The 21,126-nt window shown below is 44.8% G+C and overlaps 1 protein-coding gene across 10 annotated transcripts in view; it reads left to right on the top strand.

Moving 5' to 3' along the window:
• The window catches only part of dpp6a (dipeptidyl-peptidase 6a), a 1,430,988-nt gene extending 1,410,526 nt beyond the window's left edge, over positions 1 to 20,462 (top strand). For all 10 annotated transcript variants that reach the window (XM_059639738.1, XM_059639748.1, XM_059639745.1 and 7 more), the window contains 3 exons: positions 4,734 to 4,806; positions 15,180 to 15,253; positions 16,899 to 20,462. In XM_059639738.1, coding sequence (XP_059495721.1) covers positions 4,734 to 4,806; positions 15,180 to 15,253; positions 16,899 to 17,045 — 294 coding nt within the window. In that variant the 3' untranslated portion in view covers positions 17,046 to 20,462. The remainder of the gene's footprint in view (positions 1 to 4,733; positions 4,807 to 15,179; positions 15,254 to 16,898) is intronic.
• Positions 20,463 to 21,126: the final 664 nt, after the last annotated feature.

The raw sequence follows: 21,126 nt of genomic DNA, 5'->3' as shown, positions 1-21,126 counted from the left end.
GGATTTCTCTGCCACAAAAAGCAATTAAGACTGAAACATTTTTCAAGAAGAAGATAGAAATAGTTCTTAATGCTAAAAGGATCAATGGGTATTACGTGAAAGCAGGAACAGAGCAGTGAGTTGGATGATCAGCCATGATCATATTGGACGGCAGAACAGGCTTCAAGGGCTAATTAACCTACACCTGCCCTATTTTCTGTGCTTCTTGTACGATGCATAGATGAAGTGTTTGTTGCAACTTTATTAGGTGTGTTCTAAAGGCTCTTTGATGAATTAATCATTTTTATGCAGTTTTAGCTTGGTAAAGGTAGAGGCACCATAATCTTACCAGACCACAGGACTGCTCTCCATTGCAGAGAAGTGACTGGTGATGGTTTAACATAAGGTGAGGGGAAAGGTCGAGAAGAAGAGTCCTTCGTGGTAACCTCAGACAATGCAGGAACTGAACCCAAGTTGTTGGGGCTACTCAGCGTTGATAAACCAGCTGTCCAGCCAACTGACCTAATCAACCTGCTTTTCTAGCTTGCCAGACTTTCTTAAGAAGTTTGTTCATTTTAAAAACTGATCGCTGAGGTCCAGCTCCCTTGAATTCACCTGCTAAGAAGGAAATGAATTGATTTCCAAATGGCAAGTTGTTTCTTCTCCACTGTGCCCACTGCAAAAAGCCCCCCGGTCTGGGTGTACCTGAGTTGCTGAGTGAGAGAGATTAAAGTGAGTGTATCCAAAGCTGGGGAATGGTTATTTAGTTAAAAACAAATCACAACCTGCATAACAGGAATTGTAGAATTATAGTGCACTAGCAGCAAGAGGTTACAGAGGTGAAGAGCATTCTTGGGACAGTTAAGAGTACATTAACCTGTGGAAGTAAAGACAATTGTTACCACCATGTGAGATTGGTGCGGTGAACCAGTATAAGCCATTGGTAGGGTCTTTTGTCTCAGCACACTGAAGGATTCAATTCTACTGCACAAAAGCAATAATGAATAACTAGTCACATTTGCTCTAGAACTGCTGACTACCAAGGGGCACTTTTACGGGGAAGAGAAGAGAGGTTTGCATGTATTTGGAGAGTTAACTCCCCTAAAGGTGACATCAGCTTGGAATCCCAGCGTTACCTGTATCCTCATTTCTTCTGGGCTTATGTGAGGTGAGTGAAAGGGGAGAGGGGCATCTCATTAGATGAAAGTGCATTAGGGTGGCAGAACAGAGTGCAGAATGCAGAGTGACAGCTGCAGAAAAGGTGCACAGAGAGCTCAATGTTAACATTTGTAAGGTCCATTCAAAAGTCGCATAACAGTGGGGAAGGAGCTGTTATTTAATCTGTTCAGTGCAGGTAGAGGATCTGCTCTCCCCACATTCCTGTGCACCAGTGCCTCACACTGTCACTGCAGGTGGCGACTGGCACTGCAACCCTCCTAGAAACATGGAACAAAAACAGAAATCGCTGGAAAGGCTCAGCAGGTCTGGCAGCATCTATGGAAAAAAAATCAGAGTTAATGTTTCAGGTCTTAACTGGAACATGTTTCCTCCTGGAATCATAATTGCTCCCTGATGGAATAGCTGGGTCAGCATTGCCACCCCTTCCCCACTGTCTACCCACCTCAACTCTCAACTCGGCATCTCATCTTTACTGAATCCCTACAGTGTGGAAACAGCCCCTTCAGCCCAACAAGTCCACACTGGCTCTCAGAGCAACCCACCCACCATCTAATCTACACATCCCTGAATAGTTACGGGCAGTTTAGCATGGCTAATCCACCTACCCTCCACATCTTCGGTTTGTGGGAGGAAACCCACATAGACACGGGGAGAATGTGCAAACTCCACACAGACAGTTCCCTCAAGGTGGAATCAAACCTGGGTCCCTGGCGCTGTGAGGCAGCTGTGCTAACTACTGTGCCACCATGCTGCCAGGGAAGAGAGACAAGAGACGAAAGACGACAAATGAGGGACGAGAGACGAGAGACGAGAGACGAGGGACGAGAGACGAAAGACGAGAAAAGAGAGGAGGAGAGAAGAGAAGAGAAGAGAAGGGAAGGTGGTGGGAGGCTGCTACAATTCAAACATTTAGAACAGAGAACATTACAGCACAGTACAGGCCCTTTGGCCCTCGATGTTGTGCCGACCTGTCATACCGATCTCAAGCCCATCTAACCTACACTATTCCATGTACGTCCATATGCTTATCCAGTGACGACTTAAATGTACCTAAACTTGGTGAATCTACTACCGTTGCAGGCAAAGCGTTCCATTCCCTTACTACTCTCTGAGTAAAGAAACTACCTCTGACATCTATCCTATATCTTTCACCCCTCAATTTAAAGCTATGCCCCCTCGTGCTTGCCGTCACCATCCTAGGAAAAAGGCTCTCCCTATCCACCCTATCTAACCCTCTGATTATTTTATATGTTTCAATTAAGTCACCTCTCAACCTTCTTCTCTCTAATGAAAACAGCCTCAAGTCTCTCAGCATTTCCTCGTAAGACCTTCCCTCCAGACCAGGCAACATCCTAGTAAATCTCCTCTGCACCCTTTCCAAAGCTTCCACATCCTTCTTATAATGTGGTGACCAGAACTGTACGCAATACTCCATGTGCGGCCGCACCAGAGTTTTGTACAGCTGCAGCATAACCTCTTGGTTCTGGAACTCGATCCCTCTATTAATAAAAGCTAAAACACTGTATGCCTTCTTAACAGCCCTGTCAACCTGGGTGGCAACTTTCAAGGAACTGTGTACATGGACACCGAGATCTCTCTGCACATCTACACTACCAAGAATCTTACCATTAGCCCAGTATTTTGCCTTTCGGTTACTCCTACCAAAGTGCATCACCTCACACTTGTCTGCATTAAACTCCATTTGCCACCTCTCAGCCCAGCTCTGCAGCTTTTCTATGTCTCTCTGCAACCTACAGCATCCTTCCTCACTATCCACAACTCCACCAACCTCAGTGTTGTCTGCAAACTTACTAACCCATCCTTCTACGCCCTCATTCAGGTCATTTATAAAAAATGACAGACAGCAGTGGACCCAACACCAACCCTTGCGGTACACCACTAGTAACTGGTCTCCAGGATGAGTACACCACTCGTAACTGGCCTCCAGGATGAGTACACCACTCGTAACTGGCCTCCAGGATGAGCACACCACTAGTAACTGGTCTCCAGGATGAGTACACCACTCGTAACTGGCCTCCAGGATGAGCACACCACTAGTAACTGGTCTCCAGGATTTAAAATGCATCTGGATGGGCACATGAATAGGAAGGGTTGAGAGGGATATGAGCCAAATGCTGCAAATGGGATGAGATTAATATCTGGTCGTCATGGACAAGTTGGACTGCAGGGTCTGTTCCCATGCTGTAGAAATCTGTGACTCAATGACTCTATATTGACATTCATTCACAGTTTATGGTGTGTGGCATGGTGGCTCAGTGGTTAGCACTGCTGCCTCACAGTACCAGGGACCTAGGTTCGATTCCACCCTTGGGTTTTTGTGGAGTTTGCACATTCTTCCCATGTCTATGTGGGCTTCTTCCCACAAACCGACCATGTGCAGCTTAGGTGGATTGGCCATGGGGAAATGTGGGGTTATAGGGATAGGGTAGTGGGTTGGGTGTGGGTGGGATGCTCTTTGGAAGGTTGGTGTGGGCTTGGGCTGAATGGCCTGTCTCCACGCTGTAGGGATTCTAATAAAAAGCAGTTGCTGCGTCCCTCTCTAACAGCATTGTATACCTAGAGTAGGTGGACTGCAGCAGCTCAAGCAGATAGCTCACCACCAACTATTTACAAGCGATGGGCAATAAATATTGGCCATCTAGTGACAGCCACAACCTATGTGTGAGCAAGAGAAGTGCTTACCTGGTCTGGCCTATGTGTGTCTCGGAACCTGCAGCAAAAGGGTTGGCTCTTAACAGTGAGAAATAGGCAATATGTAGTAGTTTAGTCCGCAACGCCCACAACCCATGGACAGATAAAACATAAACAAATGGTTCCATTTGGAGCTCCCTCCTCTCGAAATTTGTTTCAGTCGTTGGTTTATGTCATCAAATCAAAACATTCTGTTGCAGCCAACCAGTGAATGTATCCTTAAACTTTCTGACAGTTCAACATTTCTCCTTTAACAACGTATTCCTTTTACCAGCTGTAAGTTTTCAATGCTTTTATTTACAAAAATGAGTGATCCTGCAGAGGGATAAATTGCTGCATAAATGTAGATTTACTGTTAGTTTACTCTTCATGTCCCTGTGAGAGAGGGACATTAAATGACTGACATTAAAGCAGTAAATGGGATGTGTGACAGCAGGTGTAGAAATACAGAGTTAAAGTTTCAGGCTGTACTAGCATATTCATAACAGTGATAATGGGAACTGCAGATGCTGGAGAATCCAAGATAATAAAAAGTGTGGAGCTGGATGAACACATCAGGCCAAGCAGCATCTCAGGAGCACAAAAGCTGATGTTTCAGGCCTAGACCTAGACCTCTGATGAAGGGTCTAGGCCCAAAACGTCAGCTTTTGTGCTCCTGAGATGCTGCTTGGCCTGCTGTGTTCATCCAGCTTCACACTTTATTATATTTATATCAGTATTTAGATGGGTCTACTCAGTGGGTCTCAATTCGATCAACGTCCATTGCTTGGTTGGAATAGAAAAGCTGTTGTACCAAGATGGTATTAAACTTATGATCACTAGTTATAGACACACTGAACACCCTCTTCCTGCTTCATTTGTAGATGTCGGAGTTAGAATACCGAGTGACGCGACTCCAAGAGGAGGAATTGTTGCTAATCCACGGAACCGCAGATGGTAAGAGCACGGACAAGTGAAATTCCATGAGTTCTCAGTGATCTCTGACCTGAAATTGCACGGGAAGGTTCCTGTGGGAAGGTGGAGACATTCTGCTCATTGTCATGGTGATCAATCTATGCTGACTACCTCAGCTGAACCTCAGCTGGGAAGGCAAGCTTTTCGATTATAAAAGTTTTACCTCGCGCGACTGTGGCTTTTCAGAGCAGGAGCGGACATGGGACGGCTGAGTAAGTGAGGTAATACATTTGGGCGGTTGCTTTACCCGAAACACTACTTCGGTAGTGTCTCCCACCCATCCTCCTCCTCTTACCAAAGAAAAAGGATCTGAGCACCGAGTTGTTAAGGTTACTAGTTTTTTTTTCATTAGTCTGTTTGGGAATTCAGAACAGTGGGAATGGACGTTAGGGCAGTTGCATGCTCCTCCTGTAGAATGTGGGAGGTATAGTGTCCCCACTGACTTCATCTGCAGGAAGTGCACTCACCTCCAGCTCCTCGTACACCGCGTTAGGGAACTGGAGCTGGATCTGGATGAACTTCGGATCATTTGGGGGCATGAGGGGGTAATTGAGAGGAGTTACAGTGAGGTAGTCACACCTCAGGTACAGGTAAAAGGTAGTAAGAACTGCAGATGTTGGAGAATCTGAGAGAACAAGATGTAGAGCTGGATGAAATTAGGAGTCCAAGCAGCATCATAGGAGCAGGAAAGCTGACATTTCGAACTAGATAACAAAGTGTGAAGCTGGATGAACACAGCAGGCCAAGCAGCATCTCAGGAGCACAAAAGCTGACGTTTCTGGCCTGGACCCTTCATCAGAGAGGGGAATGGGAGAGGGTTCTGGAATAAATAGGGAGAGAGGGGGAGGCGGACCGAAGATGGAGAGAAAAGAAGATAGGTGGAGAGGAGAGTATAGGTGGGGAGGTAGGGAGGCGATAGGTCAGTCCAGGGAAGACGGAAGGGTCAAGGAGGTGGGATGAGGTAGTAGGTAGGAAATGGAGGTGCGGCTTGAGGTGGGAGGAACGGATGGGTGGGCGGAAGAACAGGTTAGGGAAGCGGAGACAGGCTGGGCTGGTTTTGGGATGCAACATCTTCTCTTTCAATTCCTCCCACTCCCTACAGACAAAAGGAGTGGCCTTGGGTACCCGCATGGGCCCCAGCTATGCCTGCCTCTTTGTAGGTTACGTGGAACAGTCCCTCTTCCGCACCTACTCAGGCCCCAAACTCCACCTCTTCCTCCGTTACATTGATGACTGTATCAGCGCCGCCTCTTGCTCCCCAGAGGAGCTCAAACAGTTCATCCACTTCACCAACACCTTCCACCCCAACCTCAAGTTCACCTGGGCCATCTCCAACACATCCCTCACCTTCCTGGACCTCTCAGTCTCCATCTCAGGTAACCAGCTAGAAACTGATGTCCATTTCAAGCCCACTGACTCCCACAGCTACCTAGAATACACCTTCTCCCACCCACCCTCCTGCAAAAATTCCATCCCCTGTTCCCAATTCCTCCGCCTCCACTGCATCTGCTCCCAGGATGAGGCATTCCACTCCCGCGCATCCCAGATGTCCAAGTTCTTCAATGACCACAACTTTCCCCCGTAGTGGTCAAGAACGCCCTAGACCGCGTCTCCCGCATTTCCCACAACACATCCCACACACCCCACCCCCGCCACAACCGCCCCAAGAGGACCCCCCTCGTTCTCACATACCATCCCACCAACCTCCGGATACAACGCATCATCCTCCGACACTTTCACCATCTACAATCTGACCCCACCACCCAAGACATTTTTCCATCCCCACCCTTGTCTGCCTTCCGGAGAGACCACTCTCTCCATGACTCCCTTGTCCGATCCACACTCCCCTCCAACCCCACCACACCCGGCACCTTCCCCTGCAACCGCAGGAAGTGCTACACTTGCCCCCACACCTCCTCCCTCACCCCTATCCCAGGCCCCAAGATGACCTTCCATATTAAGCAGATGTTCACCTGCACATCTGCCAATGTGGTATACTGTATCTTCTGTACCCGGTGTAGCTCCCTCTACATTGGGGAAACCAAGCGGAGGCTTGGGGACCGCTTTGCAGAGAATCTCTGCTCGGTTCGCAACAAACAACTGCACCTCCCAGTCGCGAACCATTTTAACTCCCCCTCCCATTCCTCAGATGACATGTCCATCATGGGCCTCCTGCAGTGCCACAATGATGCCACCCGCAGGTTGGAAGAACAGCAACTCATATTCCACTTGGGAACCCTGCAGCCCAATGGTATCAATGTGGACTTCACAAGCTTCAAAATCTCCCCTTCCCCCACTGCATCCCAAAACCAGCCCAGTTCTTCCCCTCCTCCCACTGCATCCCAAAACCAGCCCAGCCTGTCTCCGCTTCCCTAACCTGTTCTTCCTCCCACCCATCCCTTCCTCCCAACTCAAGCCGCACCTCCATTTCCTACCGACTACCTCATCCCACCTCCTTGACCTGTCCGTCTTCCCTCGACTGACCTATCCCCTCCCTACCTCCCCACCTATATTCTCCTCTCCACCTATCTTCTTTTCTCTCCATCTTCGGTCCGCCTCCCCCTCTCTCCCTATTTATTCCAGTTCCCTCTCCCCATCCCCCTCTCTGATGAAGGGATATGGCCTGAAACATCAGCTTTTGTGCTCCTGAGATGCTGCTTGGCCTGCTGTGTTCATCCAGCTCTACACTTTGTTATCTTGGATTCTCCAGCATCTGCAGTTCCCATTATCTCTGATACAATTTCGGACCTAGACCCTTCTTCCTAAAACGTCACCTTTCCTGCTCCTGTGATGCTGCTTGGCCTGCTGAGTTCATCCAGCTGTACACATTGTTATCACAGGAAAAAGGTAGATGGGTTACAGTCAGGGGACGGAAAGGGAACCGGCAGGCAGTGCAGGGATCCCCTGTGGCCATTCCCCTCAATAACAAGTATACCGTTTTGGGTACTGTTAGAGGGGATGACTTACCAGGGGTAAGCCATGGGGTAAAGGTCTCTGGCACAGAGTCTGTCCCTGTTGCTCAGAAGGGAAGGGGAAGAGGAGCAGAGCATTAGTCATTGGGGACTCCATAGTTAGGGGGACAGATAGGAGGTTCTGTGGGGACGAGAGAGACTCACTATTGGAGTGTTGCCTCCCAGGTGGCAGGGTCCATGATGTCTCGGATTGTGTTTTCGGGATCCTTAAGGGTGAGGGGGAACAACCCCAAGTTGTGGTCCACTTAGGCACCAAAGACATAGGTAGGAAAAGAGATAGGGATGTGAAGCAGAAATTCAAAAGGCTTGGGTTGAAGCTTAGAGCTAGAACAAGCAGAGTTGTTGTCTCTGGTTTGTTACCCGTGCCACGTGCTAGCAAGGTGAGGAACAGGGAGAGAGAGCAGTTGAACGTGTGGCTACTGGGATGGTGCAGGAGGGAGGGAATCAGATACCTGGATAATTAGTGCTTATTCTGGGGTAGGTGGGACCTCTACAAACATGATGGTCTACATCTGAACCAGAGGGGTACCAATATTCTCGGCGGGGGGCGGGGTTTGGAATTTTCTAATGCTCTTCAAGAAGGTTTAAACTAATTCAGCAGCGGGATGGGAAGCTGAATTGTAGCTCCAGTGAAGAGGAGGTTGAGAATAATGAGGTCATAGCACAGGAGGGCTTCCTGACACAGTGTGTAGATAGGCCAACAAGGGGAAAAGCCACATTAGATTTGGTACTGGGTATTGAGCCTGGCCAGGTGATAGATTTGGAGGTAGATGAGCACTTTGGTGATAGTGACCACAATTCGGTTACGTTTACTTTAGCAATGGAAAGGGATAGGTATATACTGCAGGGCAATATCTATTGCTGGGGAAAGATAATTATGAGGTGATTAGCGAGAATTAAGATGCATAGGATGGGGAAGAAAACTGCAGGGGCTGGACACAGTTGAAATGTGGAGCTTGTTCAAGGAACAGCTACTGTGTGTACTTGATAAGCGTGTACCTATCAGGCAGGGAGGAAGTGGTCGAGCGAGGGAACCATGGTTTACTAAAGAAGTTGAAACTGTTGTCAAGAAGAAGAAGGAGGCTTATGTAAAGATGAGGCGTGAAGGCTCAGTTAGGGCACTTGAGAGTTACAAGTTAGCCAGGAAGAATTTAAAGAGAGAGCTAAGAAGAGCCAGGAGGGGACATGAGAAGTCTTTGGCAGGTAGGATCAAGGAAAACCCGAAAGATTTCTATCGGTTTGTCAGGAACAAAAGAATGACTACAGTAAAATTAGGGCCAGTCAAGGACAGGAGTGGGAAGTTGTGCATGGAGTCAGACGAGATAGGCAAGGCACTAAATGAATACTTGTTGTCAGTATTCACATAGGAAAAAAACAATGTTGTCGAGGAGAATACTGAGATACAGGCTATTAGACTAGGTGGGATTGAGGTTCATAAGGAGGAAGTGCTAGCAATTCTGGAGAGTGTGACAATAGATAAGTCCCCTGGGCTGGATGGGATTTATCCTAGGATTCTCTGGGAAGCTAGGGAGGAGATTGCAGAGCCTTTGGCTTTGATCTTTATGTCGTCATTATCTTCAGGAATAGTGCCAGAAGACTGGAGGATAGCAAATGTCCCCTTGTTCAAGAAGGGGAGGAGAGACAACTCTGGTAATTATAGACCAGTGAGCCTTAATTTGGTTGTGGGTAAAGTGTTGGAAAGGATTACAAGAGATAGGATTATAAGAGATAGAAAGGAATAATTTGATTAGGGATAGTCAACATGGTTTTGTGAACGGTAGCTCGTGCCTCACAAACCTTATTGAGTTCTTTGAGAAGGTGACCAAACAGGTGGATGATGGTACAACGGTTGATATGGTGTATATGGATTTCAGCAAGGCCTTCGATAAGGTTTCCCATGGTAGGCTTTAGCAGAAAATATGGAGTCATGGGATTGAGGGTGATTTAGCAGTTTGGATCAGAAATTGACTAGCTGTAAGAAGACAGAGGGTGGTGTTTGATGGGAAATGTTCATCCTGGAGTTCAGTTACTAGTGGTGTACTGCAAGGATCTGTTTTGAGGCCACTGCTGTTTGTCATTTTTATAAATGACCTGGATGAGGGCGTAGAAGGATGGGTTCGTAAATTTGCGAATGACACTGAAGTCGGTGGAATTGTGGATAGTGCGGAAGGATGTTGCAGGTTACGGAGGTACATAGATAAGCTGCAGCGTTGGGCTGAGAGGTGGCAAATGGAGTTTAATGCAGAAAAGTGTGAAGTGATTTACTTTGGAAGGAGTAACAGGAATACAGAGTACTGGGCTAATGGTAAGATCCTTGGTTGTGTGGATGAGCAGAGAGATCTCGGTGTCCATATGCATAGATGCCTGAAAGTTACCACCCAGGTTGATAGGGCTGTTAAGAAGGCGTACGGTGTGTTAGGTTTTATTGGTAGATGGATTGAGTTTTGGAACCATGAGGTCATGTTGCAGCTGTACAAAACTCTGATGTGGCCACAGTTGGAGTATTGCGTACAGTTCTGGTCACCACATTATAAGAAGGATGTGGAAGCTTTGGAAAGGGTGCAGAGGAGATTTACTAGGATAACAAACTGTGGAGCTGGATGAACAAAGCAGGCTGCCATGTTTGTCCAGCTCCACACTTTGTTATCTCGGATTCTGCAGCATCTGCAGTTCCCATTATCTCTGATACAAAGGTTTGCCAAGATGTTGCCTGGTATGGAGGGAAGGTCTTATGAGGAAAGGCTGAGGGACTTGAGGCTGTTTTCATTAGAGAGAAGAAGGTTAAGAGGTGACCTAATAGAGACATAAAAGATGATCAGAGGATTAGATTGGGTGGACAGTGAGAGCCTCTTTCCTCGGATGTGATGGCTAGCATGAGGGCACATAGCCTTAAATTAAGGGGTGATAGATATAGGACAGATGTCAGAGGTAGGTTCTTTACTCAGAGAGTAGTAAGGGCGTGGAATGCCCTGCCTGCAACAGTGGTAGACTCGCCAAGTTTAAAGGCATTTAAATAGTCATTGGATAAACATATGGATGATAATGGAATAGTGTAGGCTAGATCGGCTTCAGAATGGTTTCACAGTTTGGCGCAACATCAAAGGCTGAAGGGCCTGTACTGCGCTGTAATGTTCTATGTTCTATGAACCCTAGCAAAGTCTCGTTGTTTCTCAAATGGTGACTGTTTGGTTTTCGAAGTTCAATTGCGAGCACTCACTTTGCTTAGAATTCCTCTGTTGTTGCCCCATCAGCCTCAGTGGCAGATTCACAGCCAGGAAGCCCCTTTATACGCAGACCAAACATAATGAGCCTAATGGCCACTTGCTGCATCTTAATAATTTTTTGATTCTGAGGAAGCGTTCAAGACAGGGATTAAAATTGAGGGAGCAAGAAATTTTCCTACGTTTCACTCTCCTTTCTTGCACAATTTAAGACAAGAACCCAAGACCATAATAGGTCGGAACAGAAGTTGGACATTCAGCCCATTAAGCCTGGTCCATCATTCAGGGAGTTTGTGCTGATCTGATCATCCTCAACCCCACTTTCCTGCTTTTTCCCTCTTAACTCTTGATTCCCTATCAAATTAAACATCTCTCTTTCTCAAACTCAAACATCCATAATGACTCAATGTCAATAACCTTCTGTGAGACTTGTGTGAGGCATTCCAGAGAAACTTGGACAATTATGTGGATAGAAATCATGGACAAGGATGAGGGGGAAAAGCAGGAGATTTACACTAGGCAATGATGCTTGTTTAAGGAACCGTTGTGAGCACAGTGGGCTGAATGGTCTCCTTCTGCTCCTTAACTCTGCCCGGTGATTGGGTGTGATGTCGTTGGTGCCAATCCATTTCTTGCCATTTCTGGCTGCAACACAGAGGGAGAACAACATCTTGGGAAAATACACTGTCTCCATGAAAATTCTATGACATGGACATGTGGTGCTCGGCAGCATCTAATTAACAGGAGAACTTGGCTTCAGAAGTATTGTGCTTTAGATAGCACTCCTTGTGGGCATGGAGGAGAAGGAATGCTCCCCCTCCCTCCTGTCCCTTCAAGAAAGCCTACTATTTCCCGCCCGCAGCAGCCTCTCATCACAACAATAATCAGTGACCTATTCTTAGCCAAGCCCCAAGCTCTCATCCCATTGTCACTGCAGGGAAGGGAAACAGGAGAAATGTATAATGAGGTCCTGATTTAATTTAGCCAGGCCACTCATTCCCCTCACCTCCCCAAAACCCTTGGCACTTCGGGATGCATAGATCCAGAACCATGAGATAGATTCCCAAGGCTTACACTCTTAAATGTTAAACTCCTGTCGGCCCAGCAACTGATTCTAGATTTACCTGAATGGGAATGTTTGTGACTAAGGACTCTTACAGCACTGTGGTAACATCCCTACCTCTGAGTCCGCCCTGTTCTAGAGATGTGTAATAGCACATCTGATCACGTTGATCAGTAAACTCTCGAGATCTTTTGTGGTACAATGGTAGTGTCCCTACCTCTCGACCAGGAAGCCTGGGTTCTAATCCTGCACGCTCCAGAGATGTGTAGTAATGTCTCTGAACAAGTTGATTAAACACATTGAGCTTGAGACTCAGCAGTGGAAAACAGATTAAACAGCATTGGGGCTTTTTTTAAGCCCTCTGATGTCAGACTTCAAGAATCTTGAAGGAAACATCCTTCAAAGAAACTCACAGCCGCTTAGTGAGAAACTCACTACCACACCTGACAGATGCATAAAAGATGCAGCGAGTTGGTCCTGATGTCAAAGCAGGCCAAACTGAGCTTTTTGTGCAATTGTCCCCCCAAATGACACCATTGCCCACAACATTCAGGCCACTATAACATTCCGCCTTCAGGCTCTATGCATCTTGTATACTCTCAGCTTTGCAGGATTAATCTAGATAATGACTGGAACTTGCGATGCAGTGGGTAATGTGCTGATTTCAAGTCTTACTCTAGGACTTGGTTGCCACAGAAGTTGTACCTGGCCTAATGAGTTGAGCATCATTCTGCAAATCCTTCCAACATACGCTGATATGTTGTGCCCTTGTGTTGAATCTTGATTGCATAGACCTCCATTTCCTAAAGCAAGATTTGTTCCAGATTCTCCTCCATCAGTGAGCCGGCTTTGGGTATGCTGGACTCTTGCTATGAGTTTGCCCTACTTTGAATGAAGTAGACTGAATTTGTTATGAGAATCTCCTCAATAGATCTTTACTCTCTAGTTGAATCTTTTCTGGGATATAACTGAACAGGATAATGGAAGACAATTAGAAACAACCATTTCAAATTCACACATTGAACTGTTCAGAAGTATTTGACCTGCTCACTGACTGGCAAATGATAACGAACTCATTATATGTCAACAGTTTGCTGCAAAAAGCAGGATATTATCCAATTATAGAAGTTTCTGTAACTTGCGGATGAGCTCTCTGATGTATCGCTATACATTTGGCCACATTTTCTGATACGAGAAATGATAGAATCCTATTTTGAAGAGCAGTTCATTAAACCTTAGATTACCTCAAACTCAAGGCAGAAGTGGTGGCATTATATTTATCCTACAAGATGAGGGAAAGCCTGTGTTTTACAGAGCACAGTGGAAACCTGAAACAGGTTGCCCATGTTATAGACCAGACTAGACACCCTGAAAATATTTTTATGAAGGTAATTTAGAACCCCAAATTCTTCTTGTTTTAAGGTAGATGTAAAGTGCTATGTTCCAGACGTGACTGATCAAACTACTCAACATGAAGCAAACCAATTTATTTAAACACTGTACTTAAAATACATACTAAAGAAACAGGAATTTAGAATAATGTAATTATTGGAAACCTTAATGAAATAATAGGTATAATAACTATGACTAAGTTAACTGTTCCAACATAGTTACATCCCATAAACACACTCTTGGCAAAAAGGAAAATTTCGAAACAGGTTCTCACATGCAGTTCTCCAATGCAAGACGAAAAATACTCATCAAGAGAAAATTCAGAACAAGTAGCAGCAAGGACACATTCACTGAAGCTTTCAACTCTTTTGAGACCCCAAAGGGTTCAGCTTAAAACTAAACCTGAAAACTAAAAAAACAAGATAACAAAGTGTGAAGCTGGATGAACACAGCAGGCCAAGCAGCATCTCAGGAGCACAAAAGCTGACGTTTCAGGCCTAAACCAGAAATGAAGGATCTAGGCCCGAAATGTCAGCTTTTGAGCTCCTGAGATGCTGCTTGGCCTGCTGTGTTCATCCACCTCCACACTTTGTTATCTTGGATTCTCCAGGATCTGCAGTTCCCATTATCTCTGAAAACTAAAAAGCCTGGTCTGAGGGAGCTGGCCACACCCAGGCTACTTCCATTGTTCTAACTTCAACAGAAAACCTCACAAATCCAAGATAACAAAGTGTGGAGCTGGATGAACACAGCAGGCCAAGCAACATTTCAGGGGCACAAAAGCTGACGTTTCGGGCCTAGACCCTTCCGAAACGTCAGCTTTTGTGCTCCTGTAATACTGCTTGGCCTGCTGTGCTCATCCACCTCCACACTTTGTTATCTTGGGTTCTCCAGCATCTGCAGTTCCCATTATCACTGATATAATTTAAATCTCACAAATTGTTCACTTTCTTTCTTTGCACCTCTGCCTTACAACCCATTCAAAAAAAAACCCAGGACAAAATAATCTCTTAAAGTGACAGCATTGTCATGCCCAGCATTGAAAGCAAGACGCTTTCGGGCACAGCACCCCAGTAAGCGATTTATTGGGAGAGGATATAGTCCAGATTTTCCAGAATGACATCAGGAGCAAAACATGTGAAGGTGGCATTGCACTGGCAGGGCTTCTGTTTCCAAGAGTATCAAAGGTTAACAGAAAACAAAATTGAGGTATTTCAGATGACAAAAAGAACTGATTGGGCACTCAAAGAGAAATTATTTATCTGCGTGGTGACTAAAGGAAAATAAAATCTTAAAATTGAAGCCACAACATTCATGGTTATAGTCGGGAAGCATTTCTTCACAAAGAAGGTAGTGAAACTCTGGAACTCTGTCCTAAAATGCTGTTAAGTCAGTTGAAAATGTCAGATCTGAAATCATTATATTTTAGTTTAGCCAAGGGTACAAAAGTGACGGGTGAACTACAGCAGGTAAATGGGTTATAAGATACAAAACAGTCAAAATCTAATTAAATGAGGGAGGATGTTTAAAGGGATGAATGGCCATTGGTATAGTCTTCATGTTTTGTCGACTTTCCTTGCTATTTGTTCTTATTTCAAATCCTGATTATCATGCTGTTTATTTCCATTATTTGCTTCCTTTATTTCAGCTTTCAGGATTCCGTTTGTATCTCTTCGTATCTCATTACTCTCTCTTCTCCTCTTTCAGAAACTGTTCATTTCCAACATACAGCAGACCTTATAACTCACTTAATCAATGCAAAGGCTAATTATTCATTGCAGGTACGTTATCTTTGCATGCTTTACAGAGTTTCTGCTTTGAATTATAATAGGCACTGTTCCTTCTCAATTCACACAGTGAGATTTGAACCTGTGTACACTGATTAATAATCTGGATTGCTAGTCCACTGATATAACCACTATATCATGGGAGAGATGGTAGCACAGTGATAATGTGACTGGGCTAGTAATCTCGAGGCCCAAACTGATGGCTAGCGCTAATTCAGAGAAGGTTGGGGAATTTGAATTCCAGTAACCAACCTGGAATATAAAGTTAGTTTCAGTCACAGTGATCATGGCAACTATTGCCAATTGTTATGTATTTAAAACAATTGATTCACTGCTGTTATTGGGGGAGGGAAATCTACCATCCTTGTGTGGTCTGGCCTACATGTGACTCTAGTTGCACAGCAATGTGGTAAATTCTTAAATACCCTCTGAAATGCCTTGGTAAGCCAGTCAGCTCAAGTTCAATGAGGGATGGATAGCCCAATACTAACCAGTGATGCCAACATTTCATGAAAAAATAAAGAAAAAGAAAGATTACATGGATGAAACAGAGGACTTGAGATTGCTCTCCTTAGAACAGTGAAGGCTGAGAAGGAAATTTGATAGGGGTGTTTCAAATTGTGAAGGGTTTGGCGAGTGTAAATAAGGAGTAAATGTTTCCATTGGTCAAGGGATCATAAACCAAAGGGGTCACATTAACATTGCTTGGCTGAAAAAGCTGAGGGATCATGAGGAAATTGATGTAGGCAAACAGTGTTTTGTAATGACTGCCTGAGGGGCGATAGAGAAAGAATGTGTACAGCAAGCTTTGTTTTAACCGGCACCTTATAAACTGACACTATTGATAAACTGGCAAAAGTTATATACCTCAGATGCCACAAAGTTTACTGTATTATCACGATGTCCAAGTAGTTCATTGAGGGAGCAAGGGAGAAGGGTCTCTACCAGTAAGATTTATTTAAGGCAAAGTTGCATTACTGCTTAAGTGATTAACGCTGTAAATGAAGCATAACAGTGACATGTATACCCTCTGCATTATGTTTCTCTTACTTCTTGTGTGTTTTTACATTGATTATGTGAACTTCATGATCAACTAGAATATTTGATCAACCAACACATTCCGGGTCCCGTAGGTGCCAGTTAGTAAAAGCTATGCTGTGGTTCATTTCAAAAATATGTATGCTTGAAGGAGATAGAAAATTGTAGCGATACAACAAAGACAGGAAGGTGAGATTAACTGGGCTGCTCTATGAAGTTTCACAGAAGCCCTACAGTGTGGAAGCAGGCCATTCAGCCCAACAAGTCCACACCACTCCCCTGAAGAACATCCCAACTAGATCCACCCCCCCTACCCTATCCCTTAACCCTGCATTTCCCAACTAGTCTGCACATCCCTGGGCACTATGGAGCAATTTAGCATGGTCAATCCACCCAACCTGCACATCTTTGGACTGTGGGAGGAAACCAGAGCATCCAGAGAAAAACCACGCAGACACGGAGAGAGTGTGTAAACTCCACACAGACAGGTTGTCCAAGCTGGAATCAAACCATATGAATGTCGGTGGTTGTCAACGTTGTCAAAATAGGTCATCTATTTCCTGCAGTGCATTACTCACATGTAAATCTAACTGTTCTACAGATATATCCTGATGAAGGCCACTACATGGAGAAACCCACAGTTAGGCTACACCTACACAAAACCATTATCAGATTCTTCGAGAAATGCTTCAAGTGCCCAAACAGGAACACAGAGACGTCGAAAGTAGGGGAGGAAGAGGATGACTAGATCGTTTTTGAGTGGCTTGCCAAGCACAAACATCTCTTTTATAAAACACAACTGATTTTGTTTTCCAGAACAGTGTTATGTTTAGCATGTTACAAAGACTGAGAGCAGTTACTGCCTGCTTCACTGACATCACTGCGGTCTCATCAGAAGAACCTCCAAGCATGAAATTAACAATCAGAGTGGTTGACTGTTCCGGTGTAATTGACATCCCTGCCCCTCCCCAACCCCTTGACCCCCCCTCACTCTCCTCCCCCTCCTAGAAAACTAAAACGTCAACCTATGTAATTTGTCATGTGATGGGCGGGTGCGTCACAGAATACACTTAATGGATGATCGAGGAGAGCATCGGCAGGTTCAGAGGTCGAATAGATCAAGAAAGTAGATCAACAAACCTCTGCAAACACCTTGTCAGGGTCACCCTAGGTGTGAAGAAGAACAGCAAAACCACCCTTGGTATGATCAGCAAACATTTCATGGTGTGAGATGGAAATCCTACTGCACCAGCTGCAGTTTCAGAGCACAACCAGAAAGACGACAGTTAAATCCTTTCACTCGCAGTGGAACCTCCATTACTTGTATTTCAGTTGTCCACCTACACCCATCCCACCCTCCCCATTTGGTCATGAGGATTTTCATAGAACAAATTGCAGGTGAGAGATAACCTCATTGCTGTATTTGCCTCTCCTTCTTGATCATAAGTCAACCACATTGCCCACAAATTATAAATATTCACTATATATATAGCTCTCGTCTCCATTCTAGTCTCTAAGGTATTGGCAGGACCATGGTGATTTGCAATGACTTCTTCCAAAATGGCAATTTCATTGCTAATATGGCAGATAATTAAGGTTTTGCTTGTATTTCCACAGTTCGGAGCCATTTAGTTTTACTCAACGTGGGGCTGCATTGTCCAAAAAATGTTAACTACCACTCCTTCACTGTATGAACATAGTATATTTTCCATTCTTCTTCTCTCCTGAATGTGTGCACAACATTCGATGGTCATCTTCAGTTTGCCCCATTCTAGCGGGAGCATTAAAGGCTAACTGCGAAATTCAGTGTTCCTTTGCTGTAACTTGAATGAATGTATATCCTTGATGCTGACAATAATGTTGCAGGTTTCCAAATGCCTTTCTTCTATGTATGTTGTGTAACAGTCTTATAACATTCATCTGTGCATGACAACAGACCTTACCATCTCTGGAATGGTTGCAAAATGCTTGCTTTCGGTGTACCGTTGCTCTTTTCTGGCAATGTGAACTTTAATTTAATATCTCCCTGTTTTCTTTTCTCGATAGCTATCAAGCATCAACAGGGTTGCCCTCACCATCCACATCACATTTCTCATTGAATTAGTGTTGATGTTCAGTATATATTTCTTTTTAACCCTCTGTGTGCAATAATTACATTGCAAGTTCAAGTCACTCATTGATTTGGAAATATCAGACCTCTGCACCCCAGAGAAACTGTATTCATCATCCAGTTTGCCCCAATTGATCTTGTTATTTTAAAGCAACTTTACACTTATCCATCATAAGTGAAAGGGATAGATGGACAACAATAATCAAGTCATTAAGGTTTTGTATTTGTTCTTAAATAAAATGGCAAAAAAAGCATCCTAACATATTTTGCATACAAGTTACTGTTAGACCTCACGTACTAAATATTGTTGTGGTTTGTGAAAAATCTTATTGGTTATATTTTTTAATTATTCTGAAAATAACTGAGGGTGGAGAGGGGTGAAACATATTGTCATTCGTGGAACAAAAGAAAAGGTTGATGTAGCGCTCGGTGAATCTACAATGCAGACAATTCCTTGTGAAATCATCTCTGATTCATGGATTTTTGTTTTGCATTCTGCCTACAGGTTTAGTAAATGGCTCATTTTGCAATGTAACCCTCCCACCTAGGAATGTCAATGACTCCCCTTTGCTTAAGCTCCTTCAATTTCAGAACCATGAGGATACCGGTTGTAAAATTAGACTAGACTAAGGAAACACCAAGGGCTGGATTTACTTGCTGGAATTCGGACCTCAGCATCGGGCCTGTATGGGGCTTTCAAGCCCACCTCATCCTGGCAGCCTGCTAATTGATCACTTCCATGTTTGACATCCTACTAGAGATGAGGAGTGAGCTCCCAGGGCTAGACGTGCAATCAGAGAGCCCACAGTAAAGTCAGGTTGGCATAGGTGGTGGCTGCAACGGAGCACTCTTGGTTGCCTACATAAATGTAATGGAACAAGGGTGGCATGGTGGCTCAGTGGTTAGCACTGCTGCCTCACAGTGCCAGGGGCCTGGGCTCGATTCCACCCTTGGGCAACTGTCTATATGGAGTTTGCACATTCTTCCCATGCCTGTGTGGGTTTCCTCCGGGTGCTCCGGTTTCCTCCCACAGTCCAAAGATGTGCAGGTTAGGGTGGATTGGCCGTGCTAAATTGCCCATAGTGTTCAGGGATGAGTAGATTAGGTGGGTTATAGGGGGATGGGCCTGGGTGGGATGCTTTGAGGGTTGCTGTGGACTTGTTGGGCTGAAGGGAGTGTTTCCACACTTTAGGGATTCTACATATAATGATGCCCACAGCCAATAGGAAGTTTGAGGTGGAGGGCAAGCCCCTTTTTGTGGGATAATGAAGGCCAGTGGAAAGCTTTTCATCTTCCATAGTCCTGTCATTTGGGCATGGAACCTTGGTCCTGGTGGCTGCTGTTGGAAGACTGCTTCAAGTGGGCATTTCCCTGATACCCCCCCCCACCCCCCAGCAAAGGTGGTGATAAGCCATTTTGTTTAAACTCCCATCTTCCTTCCCCCACAACCCCCACCTCCAAGGTTAGGAAAATCCAGCCCTTGTGCCCTTATCCTCATTCTGAATAGCACCCTCACAGCATCAGACTATTTCTTAAATTACCCCTGGTCTTAGCCAGCCTGCCGAAGAAACCTATCGCAATGTAGACTGTGTGAAGAAACATTTTTGAATGATGACAATTAACCCTGTTTTTTTTGGAGTAATCGCATCCAATATCCTTTCAAGCCTTTATATGTTGGCACTTTCATACTGGTACATCTAATGACAAAATATTCTGTGACGGTTTCACCACTGTGATGAAGATGGAGGATTGGGACCTAAGAAAGAAATGCGAAACAATGGAAGTCCTGATACTTTGCCATCTAAGTACTAACATGTTGCCACCTTACTACCAATCCTGTACCACAACTTTATAGTTTAGCACCGGTCACATTAGAAAACCACATTATAAAATCTTGCTGTCAAAGTATCAATAACTACTCCTATAGGCAAATTTATGTGGTTGTTTTAACCATTTCATTTTTCTTAATGCTGTGTATGTAAAACTGTCTCAATGAGTTGATGATATAATCATTTCCTACCAAACTTATTCAATAAACCAACTTGAATTCTGAGATCCCTCAATCCATGGAGTTGGTCTGGACTTATTTCTGAAAGCAACATATTACAGTAGCATTTAGGGATTTGTGTTGGAATCATCCGATTTAAAAATAGAGTTCTCCAATAAACAGGTTTCAACATCTGCAGCCATTTTCAAACTGGAAAGATACGTACTAATGGTAGTATAAAGAAAGTATATTTCACTCTCAACTGCCTCATAGAATTATCATAGAATCCCTACAGTGTGGAAGAAGGCCATTCTGCCTATCAAATCCACACCAACCCTCTGAACCCCACCCACACCCCCTACTCTATAACACTGTATTTCCCATGGTCAAACCTCCCACACTGCATGCATGAACTTGGGAGGAAACCAGAGAACTTGGAGGATACACATGCAGACATGGGCATATTGTGCAAATTCCAAACAGACAGTCACCCAAGGGTGGAATCAAACCCAGGTCCTTGGCACTGTGGGCAACAGTGCTAACCGCTGAGCCACCCCTTCCTCGTGATTACAAGAGAAGAATCAGTGTCACATCAATCATGTTACCAGAGTGAGTGGAAAAGATGATTCCTTACACTCATGCTTGCCCATAGACTTTCTGTGAGCATTTTATTTTTGCATTGTAGCTTGAGCTGGTTAGAAAGCCAGATTGGTACAGCTTCCCCTCAAGGTG

Source organism: Stegostoma tigrinum, chromosome 2 (assembly GCF_030684315.1).
Source record: "Stegostoma tigrinum isolate sSteTig4 chromosome 2, sSteTig4.hap1, whole genome shotgun sequence".
Taxonomy (NCBI): domain Eukaryota; kingdom Metazoa; phylum Chordata; class Chondrichthyes; order Orectolobiformes; family Stegostomatidae; genus Stegostoma; species Stegostoma tigrinum.
Note: the sequence above shows the minus strand (reverse complement) of the source record. Positions and strands in the feature narration are given on the sequence as shown.